General features: G+C 34.7%; 1 protein-coding gene across 2 annotated transcripts in view; it reads left to right on the forward strand.

Moving 5' to 3' along the window:
* LOC106460888 (integrin-linked kinase-associated serine/threonine phosphatase 2C-like) overlaps window positions 1-10,029 on the forward strand; it is a 59,818-nt gene that overhangs the window by 23,951 nt on the left and 25,838 nt on the right. For both annotated transcript variants that reach the window (XM_022387691.1, XM_022387692.1), the window contains exon 4: window positions 5,642-5,748. In XM_022387691.1, coding sequence (XP_022243399.1) covers window positions 5,642-5,748 — 107 coding nt within the window. The remainder of the gene's footprint in view (window positions 1-5,641; window positions 5,749-10,029) is intronic.

Below are 10,029 nucleotides of genomic sequence, written 5' to 3' on the forward strand. Positions count from 1 at the left end.
CCATTAGGTTGACGGTACCAGCATGATTCACCCCCACGGGCTACAGATTTGTTTGCTCTAGCTTCCTCTCATGCAGACTGTCCAATTCTAGTCATCTGTTGTTGGGGTCTGTTTTCCATGTTTGGGGGGCACTCCCCGATTTTCTGGTGCATTCTCCCATTCCTGTTCTCATGCCTTTGTTATACCCTTGCTTCCTGTGCTTTCTTCTGCAGCTTGGGGCACTTCACCCCTTTGCTGATTCCTTTCTTCCTTCCTTTTCCCACCTTACCACTGGCCTGATTCTGATAGCTTTCTATGTTCTCTACATACTCTTAATTATTGCTTTGCCTACACAGCTTCAATCCATGGTTCCCCTTCCTACTTCTTTCTTCCATGGTGCCCATCCTTGGTTTGTGGGCTTGCTCCTTCTGCCCTCACCAATTGGGTTTGGCCTTTGTCTCGATTGGCTTATTCTTCTCTTATATGTCCTCCCAGACCTTGTTCTAGGTGTCTTCTCCCCACAATTGACACCTTCTTTCTTTGGCTTCTCATCTTCATCATCCCTTATAGAACATTCTTCAGTGGTGCTAGTGGAATACACCTTGGATCTTCTTCTCCCCTTCTTCTATTGCGATTTATTTTTCGTTGGGTTCTTATCCCCCACCTGTGGTCGTTTTTCAGACTTCTCTGTGACTTTGACTGGATAAATATATTAACACTTTTCTTTCCTTTCAGGGGCCCTTGCTTTGTTTCTCTTCTTATGGATCCTGCTCTATGGAGAGTGGTGCCTGACCAAGTATTCTTTAACTCTAAATCTGCACTGTATGTCATATTGAATCGTTTGCTCTTTTCATGGCTCTGCACGCTTACCTTTGAGATGGGGTGTTTCACAAGATCGCTTGTAGGTGAATAACCTCATGATACTTGCATCATAAATATGCTCATTTTGGACTGTACCACCCTTGGATGGCATGGGTAAAGCAGAAAGGGATAGCTGCCCATCCCTGCCATGTCTCAATTGAATAAATTAGTATGGTCTGCTTTTCAAAATAGGGTTTTGTGATCATCCATTGCACTGTCTTGGGTGTTGATGTTCCTCTGGGCTTTTATTCACTATCTGCTCCCCTTTTCTTCAAGTGGAGTATGAAAGTCCTTACCACTTAGCAGTTCCAAGCCACTGGGGTAGTTGACCATGAAGGCACCCTGCTGAATGGGTTCCACAAAGATGGCTGTAACCATTCAGTTCCGAGTAAGGTGGTGGTTCTGCTGGTATTATCCTCCAGATTAAGTTTAATATACCCTGGAGTGAGACGTCAAAATGCAGTTCACCCCTTTGGATGTTGGTACCCCATGGGCTGGTTTTGGATTCAGAGTGAACTAATCAACATAAGTCCTCACACAGGTTTTGGGTTGTCTATCTTCCTCCCTCAATTACCCCTTCTTTATTGTGGGTCACAGTATGGATATGTGGGATATCTTCGTTGATGTCCTGGGCTCTCCCTTATTTTCTCTTGTAACCTGAAGGTTATTGCTCTTTGGATATTCTGGACCAGTTTCATGGTCCCGGGAGTTGATTATATGTGATGGACTTCCCTAGGATGCTGGATGTCCCATTCCCAACTCCCTAGCTCATTGCTAATCCTGTGTCACACCCTGGAATCGAGGTGTTATTCTCATCCATGAATCTGGGGTTTGAGGTGAAGATGATATGATCCTCATCCTATCCTCGTGTAGATGCCAGTACCCAGCAAGGAGGTTTTGGATGTAGTTGACTTACCAAGTACGGTCCGCCGTGCCCTAGCCACTCTATGCCATGGGACTCATCTGCATTCACCTACCTTCTTGCTATGGGATGGAGATAATTTCTCTTCCTGGTAGGATCACTCCCTGCCATATTTTCTCCCACTCAGATGTGCTCCCTTATTTTTCTGCCATGTTCTTCCAATTTCATATATGGCAATGAGTATACCTGGATCAGAAGTAGTGCAGTTTCCCTCTTCAGATCTGTGGATCTTATGCTTTCATCTACAGGGGGTATCCTTCAGACTCTTTTGTGTGTGTGGGGGGGGGGGGTACATCTGTCTTCCCTCACACCAGTCCCACCTCCTTATCATTGTGGGATTTAAGCAAATCTTGTGAGTGGAGGGAAGTACCATATCAGAAGTTAGAATTTTCCTGTACTGAAAATGTATTTTTGATAAGTACTTCCCTCTTCTCACACTTCCCCCTTCCTCCCCACAATTTTCTGGGGCTTTTGTTGTCTGCCAAACTTCAAAGTGATAGTTTGGTAGGCATATAGAAGGAGTCGCATGCGTCACGTGATTGTACTGCTCTCCTATTGGTGGAGAGGTGATGCATTATGATTTGCATGAGACACACATTGGAATCTTTGATTCCAATAAGGGGGGGGGGGGGCAGAAAACTTGTGACTTGCATTATAAAAAAAATTGCATATAGAGGGCAGCACAAAATGGGAAAAGCTGATCTTATGAGTGGAGGGAAGTACCTATTAGAAATACATTTTCAGTATAGGAAAATTATAGCATTCAAGTCTATAATTGGATCAGTTGAGGGGCCTAGCAGTGAGATATTCCAAAGCTCAGTAGAAATGCATACTACTTAATTAGCTAAAATGGCTACTCCTTTTTCATGCATTCATGAAGAAATTTGTCACCTAAATTTCTTTTATGAAGAATCAGCTAAAGTTAATAAATAGAATCACAGGGGGGGGGCTATGATATTACTGACCCCAGTATCTGAGCTGGCTATCGATGCCCTAGCACATCCACTTTGAGGTTGCATCGTGTCAGAAACCACCAAGTGTTGTAATGTTATCCCGCTCATTCATATCTTGTTTCCTAACTTTTTGGTGCACTTTTTCCTACTTCCAAATTTTTTTTATTTATAAAGTTTTTAAATTTGTCTCGTATCTTTTTTTGGTACTAAGTCTTGAGAGTGACTGGACTCTAGGCCTATCTATCTTGTAGCTTTTCATAGAGCTATCTCTCTAAATTTCTTGGCTTTTTCTTCCATCTAGCCAGGGTGGCAGCCTTTTCTTTGGCTGGAATAATGGTTAAGGTTTGTTTTGCACATTTAGAATTACTGTTTCTAACCTTATCTCTATTCTTGCAGTCTTTGCTGGGACAAAGCCTTTTCAAGGTTATCAACATAAGATTTTCTCCTTTTGTTTACTTGAAAGGCATATGTTAAAAATTACACTGTTTCAAGTACAACCATAGATGTCAATAGGTCACATTTAGTTTTAAAACAATGCAAATGTAAATTATGCAACCTGTTGTTCTTGTATTCAGTCCAGAGAGCTCGATCAAAGCTATGTTGGACTTTTGCAGTTGTAGCATTCCTCCTCATGTAAGAGACTCGCATCTTAGACATTGAATGCTATGACAGAATTGCTTTGTCCAACACAGAACACTCGAGTCAGATATATAGATTTGAAACTTCACTTTCAAAGGTTAGATCATAGTTAGACCTAGATCTAGAGAATCATCATTGTCCACATTTTTCATCTAGCTGGTGCAGCTGTAGGCTGATCACATAGCATGTGCTCATAAGCAATTGTGCATCCACATGTGACATGAAGGCAGGTTGTTACTTGGCAACTCGCAGAGCATGTTCATAATCATAGAATATGGCTATTAATGTATTGTTAGTAGTGTTGCAGAATGGTTATTGTTAATACCAAGGTTATAAGTAAATCTAAGAAAAATGCTTTAGCCAAGGTAGCATAGTTCAATCATATGTATTTAGACTTGTATAAAGTGAAGGCAGGAGAGAACTATGCCTTTCCAACAATGTTAGTCAATAAGTCAGATTGACAAATTTGTGTTTTTTTTGTAAAATTTTTGTTTTTACTGACTTTCTCAAGTGATTTGGTGGCTTTTTATTCTGCTGTTTGTTTTTTTACATGCAGTGTGCAGTATGTTTGAGATTTTAATTTGTATTGTACATATTGCACATCTGGCCCATTCCTACTATAAGTACTGCCATACTTATGATAAGCAAGATTAATAAGGCACGATTTTCCCCTAATAAAACCATACTTACTGTTCAACAACATTTTAAACTTTGTTAAATGAATTTGCAAAGCTTCTTTTATCAGACTTTCAACAACTACAGATATAAGACAGATAGGCCTATAATTACTTGAATAGTTTTTTATCACCTCCCTTGACGTAAGAAATAATGTTAGTGAACTTCCAAGAGTTTGTGGTATCAGGAGAAATGATGATTTTTGATGACATCATCACTATGTGACAGCTTTCTAAATTGAGCAGATGCTTGTGGAAAATATAGTTTATTTTTTTTTTTACCATCTTGATGATTGTATGATAGATTAGGCAGTATTATGAAACAATAGCAGTGAGTAAGGAAATATTTTTAAGCACCTGTAGCATAGTGGCAATGAGTAGTACTATTAAAAAACACACATTTTATTTTATTCTTACCATTTGTTCTGTTTGCTTGAATTTACATTCATCGTGGTTTAGACATCAAATCTTTCATGAAAGGTAAGTTGTGTAAAAACTGTATATGTTATTGTTTTACAGTGTTCCACTAAGGAAAATATTAAGTGTACTATGAAAAAATATGCTGCTATAAATATTTTTAAATAAGTTAATTTAAAATGTCAAGAAAGATTCCAAATACAATTTATGTAATTAAAATGAAAAATATTCTTTGATATAATAAACAGTAAATATTGCCAATTGATAAAAATAAGGCAATGCAGTAATGTTTTGCCCTCTAAGTTTTACTGAAATGGATATATTGCACATTATCTGTTTGTATAGTCACAGGATAATTTTGGGATATAACATATACTAGATAGGCAAGAATCCTGGGCTTATAAACGGTTGTATGTTTAATGTAAAGATTAAAGGGCTTTTGGTTACTTTTTTCCTAAAAATCATGAATTTCAGTAGTTTTTCTGTATATGTTTCAGTTACTTTGAGCCATCTTGTGCCCAGATTATGCAAATATTGTTTAAAAATGTAACCAAAAAATTTCAGTAGATAAGTGATAAAATTAATCAACAGCCAGTTAACTTTGGATGTGCCATGACAAAAATCTGTGTAACTTTTAATGGAGAACTTTTAATAGAAGGTCTGTCAGAATACTGGCTACTAAGTCTGCACAAAATAAATAGTGCATCTTTTGTTGGAATGAAACTCATTTTCTATGCACATATCTCAGTTCAGCAAGTAACCTACAGTAATAAAAAAAAAAAGTTTAATGTGTTAATTTATAATCTGAACAGAAATGAAAGTATTGGAACAGGAAAGAGGTTTAGCTTTATCAAGATCCTTACTGTTGTTTTTGCTTATTTATTATTGTTGCAGTTGTTACAAAGATCATATGATATTTGACCTTTTGCCATTTTCCTTTAACTTAAAGGAGTAAACTCTGAACTGGTAAGTATTTTATTTCATGCACAAAGCATACTTGTAATTTTAATGTAACTACTGGCAACCTGTATTTCTGTTAGCCTTAATGTATTATCATAATATTTGTTGTATCAAATTCCAAGTTAGTACTGACACTAGGCATTTTTTATACATTTTAGAAATAGAATATCAAAATTTTTTTGTGATTTTTTGACAATTAACACACTATCTTTAATTGCTTTTTGTGATTGTTCTAGACACAGACTAGCCTACTACGCAGTGTTTGATGGCCATGGAGGAGTACGGGCTTCACAGTTCTCTGCAGCCCAGCTTCACCAATATCTGACAGCTAAGTTACCCAAGGGTACCTCCTGTTCCAGCTTGTGTCTGAACTATTTTACACATAATGCTTCATTTCTAGGATAAGGTCAGTTGAATCATGGCATCTGTAAAGCCCATGTATAGAGACAAAATTCACAAAACCAATGCAAAAGGTTCAAGAACGAAAACAAGCATAATACAGACTATTTTACATTTTACAGCATATTCAAAATCAACAGGATCCTAATTGGTTGTCTTCCAGTTTCTATAAAAAGCATGTTAAAAGAAAATTTAGAAAAGTGACTGAGAATACTACACAGTAAATTAACTTTACAGACACAGCAGATGTTTTCCATAAAAATTTTAAGACTTGAAAATAATTATTAGCAAATTAATGACAGTGCTGATAGTCTCAAACTAAAAACTAATGAAAATTCAGAAAAGAATCAAACATAATAATACTTAGAACTTCAGCCAAAAAAATATATCTGTTTTTAAGAAAGAAAACTGTTAGTAAGATTTAGTGCATCAAAAAAAACAAAGATTAAATTGACATTTGTATTTGAATTAAAAAGATACACCAGATAGATGAAACAAAAAATTGCTTACCCATAAAACAAATTACTCAAAAGTTACCAAAATCAATGTCAATACTCATTTTGCTTCTGGAGGAAATGCATGGTCTGTTGAGTATTATACTTCTCTCTCAGGTGATATTCTAGTATCTGCTGGTGTAAAAATTCATTATTCAAATAGATTGCCTTACCTGTACCATTGAGCTTTTTCTTCCTACTATCATTATTACAGTCAAATTGAAATGTACTGCATTGTCATGTTCTGTATAAACAAGTTGATCTTTCACTAAAATATTACAAAACATATCTTCACTTTTGGCTTCTGTAAGGTTTCCTAGTAAAAAAGCTAGATTGTCATTGTGTTGTAAGTTTATCTTGGCACTGTATAAAACCAAATATAAATGCATTACAGTGAAGTCATCTCAGTGAGATTAACCCCTCTTTCTTTGTTGATTTTTTAAATGTAACTTCTTTGGTTTTTTGTTTCAGTGGTCATGGCTTACAGGAAGGCTCCCTCCAGTATGTTATATTCAGTTCTTAAGCTATTACAGAACATTTAGTCTTTTTCATATAGTAAACCTTCTTCCCAATAGCTTCAGATAATTTACTTTTTTGGGTAGTGTATATTTTTCCTTCTGTTGATGTTCACTATAACTTACAAGCATGGCTCAAATGTGCAAGCTGTGGGTTGCTAGGAGCAACTAAAATTTGCCTAAGTGATCGCATGTTAATTTGTTTTCAACATTAATGATTGTGGGAGTGAGAATGTTGAATACAAAATATAAAATGTAGTTTCTCTGTTTAAAAATACTCCACTTCTACACAGTGTTGTAACAAAAAATAATGCTACTTTTGTGGTAGTTTATCTGTTTAAAAATACTCCACTTCTACACAGTGCTGTAACAAAAAATAATGCTACTTGTGTGTCAGTATTCTTTAATACTATCTTTTTTTAAAACCCAGTAAATTTGAAATAATGCATTATGTCATTTCTTCATTGCTAACTAACCATATAAACATTATGAGCAGTAGATGCAGGACAAAACAACTAAATGGTAATGCCAAAATCAGTTCATAATACTTTAAACATAGATCATCAGATGAAAAATAGAGAATATGAACAAACCAAATGCTAAATCCCAGTTTAAACAGTTTAAAAAATTCAGAATCATTGGTTTTAAATATATAGCTGGCTCAAGAAAGTGAAGCAATTCATATTTTTATTTTAATTAGTTCTGCATGTTTTGGATGTTTTGTATTTTTCAACATTCTGTCCTAATTAGTATTTCATATTAATAAATAAATTGTACCCTTTTTAATACTAGGGGAACATGTTATTGAATAATTGGAACTATAGAACTAAGAATATTTTTAATTGGCCATAAAATTATAAAATATAGGAGCCAGATACCTCCAAGTATTTTGTATAACTTCAAGCCTTGCCTACAAGCCCATTTTCCTGTGACTCCCTTCTATCTAGACAAGATTTTTATTACCAGAAAGGGATAAGATTGCTTTTTACCCATAATTGAATTTGCCATATCATAGGACTCAATATTTTTGTACCTATAGATCCTGCTAATATAAGTTTGGTAAGCAATCCAGGAATTATAAGCTACATTCCCTACCCATTAGCTACAAGAGAATTTTCCTGTAACAAAGGTAGGGTTTCCATTTTGCTAACATTGTGTATGAAACACATTGACACTGTGTAGTATCCATCAAAACCCATCTCTGGGTTTTCTAAATTTGGCCTCACAAGATTTGTCATTTTGTGTTTTGTTTTCTTGTAGCTGCTTGAATTTCTTTGTAATATATTCTTCAGGCTGGAATTGGAAAAACTTGCACATTTTCATTTCTTATTAACTTTTGCAGATCTGTGTTTCTTCCACTGACAGTTTTTGTCTGCCTCATCTGATTACCATTAGTTGTTGCTCACCATAGTCGGGTACATCTATTTATTTCTTAGTGTATTCCAAAAGCAATATTAGCTGACACTCATTTCCTATTTCTATATTTTTGTCTGGGTTTGCTGTGTGGTATGCAAATACATACATGGTATTTTTCATCTCCTTTAGGTTAGCAAGGTGAACCTTTCACATTCATTCAGAATTAAATTTTTTCCTTCACACATTTGTGTAGTTCAAAACTATAAAACATTGATCAAGGAATGTGACTTAACCCTCTCCACACAGGTCAAAGGCCATGTCATCACATTTGTTGACTCACATTCTAAATTTTATTGAACTACTATTTTATGAATTTATGTCAATAAGTTTGGTATCAAATTTTAGCATGTTACATTATTTAATTTCTTAATTGAAAAGTAAATATTAAAAAAACACACCTAAACATCGATTTTTGTGTGTCATGTGGTGTATTGAATGCAGCACTGGTTCCAATTACATGTTTGTAATGTCCAACTACAAAGTCTATAGTTTCTTACGAATTAGGAACTCAAATGTTCGATATTGACAAGCTAGATTATAAAATAAGAACCTCCTATCTTTTGTATTTGCTGAGAGATTGCTCGTGTATTGAATCAAACACAGTGGTCCTGCCCACCTCTTTCCATTTTTGGAAGCACTTCCTAATACACAGTTACTTCTGTCTGTGACATGTGCATAACCACTCGATAGCTCAGAATGTTTCCTTAGTGGCTTTCTCAGCCATTTTCATATATTATGATGTCAACTCGTTCAAGACTTCAAGTTTATAAGTCGAGTCTTTAGTCTGCTCGAAATTTAATATTTTTTTAGACCCAAATGCAGCGTAGTTACTAAGCTTGATAAATTATAATGAAATTCTATGGTATCAGTATAGTAGTTCATGATTTTTTGGTTATTTCAAATGTATGTATAAAACCTAAAGAAATATTTTTGTTTCATATCTTCACGTGTGAAATTTTATAAGGCTTAGCAACCTACAGCAAGCAAAAAACGAGTACAAAGGTACTAGAAGATACAATTATTTGCTATACTTATTTATTTACTGTTCTCTGTTTTAAGAACTTATTTGTAAATATTAATATTGTATATACATATATAATGTATTATAACTGAAATGTGACCTGTATTTTACAAAATACTACTCCATTAAAACACAGCCATGACAGGTCACTTTGTAAAGGTCAGTTTTATACAGTAACGTAATTGCACGTACTATGCGTCATTGTAACTTCTGTATTGTTAGCCCGACATGACTGAAAGGTCAATATAATAAATATATATAAATGTATAACATTATGACATTTAAGCTATCTAGACTAAACATTTGTGTTTTTGAATTATAATTTGTAGTTATCTAGAACAAAAAAGCATATTTATTTCTTAATTATTTTATGGTGGTTACGAGATCAGTCAAATCTACTGAACCCTTATAGAGATTGAGGATAAAATCTAAAAAAATTTCTTAAGAAACCTTTGATAATTATCTGTAAATATTGATATGGTATATACATATATAATGTATTATAACTGAAATGTGACTGTATTTTACAAAATACTAGTCCACTAAAACACAGCCAAGACAGGTCACTTTGTGAAGGCCAGTTTTATATTATTGGATACTGTAACATGAGTGCACGTGCGCCGCGTTATTGCAACTTCTGTAATGCTACCCAGGCAAAGATGAAACGTCTCAATATAATAAAAATAATAAATATATATAGATGTATAATGTTATGAGACTTAAGCTATTTAGGCTAATTATTTGTGTTTCCGTGTTATAATTTGAAGCCATTTTAGAAC

This window comes from Limulus polyphemus, unplaced genomic scaffold (assembly GCF_000517525.1).
Source record: "Limulus polyphemus unplaced genomic scaffold, Limulus_polyphemus-2.1.2 Scaffold856, whole genome shotgun sequence".
NCBI lineage: Eukaryota > Metazoa > Arthropoda > Merostomata > Xiphosura > Limulidae > Limulus > Limulus polyphemus.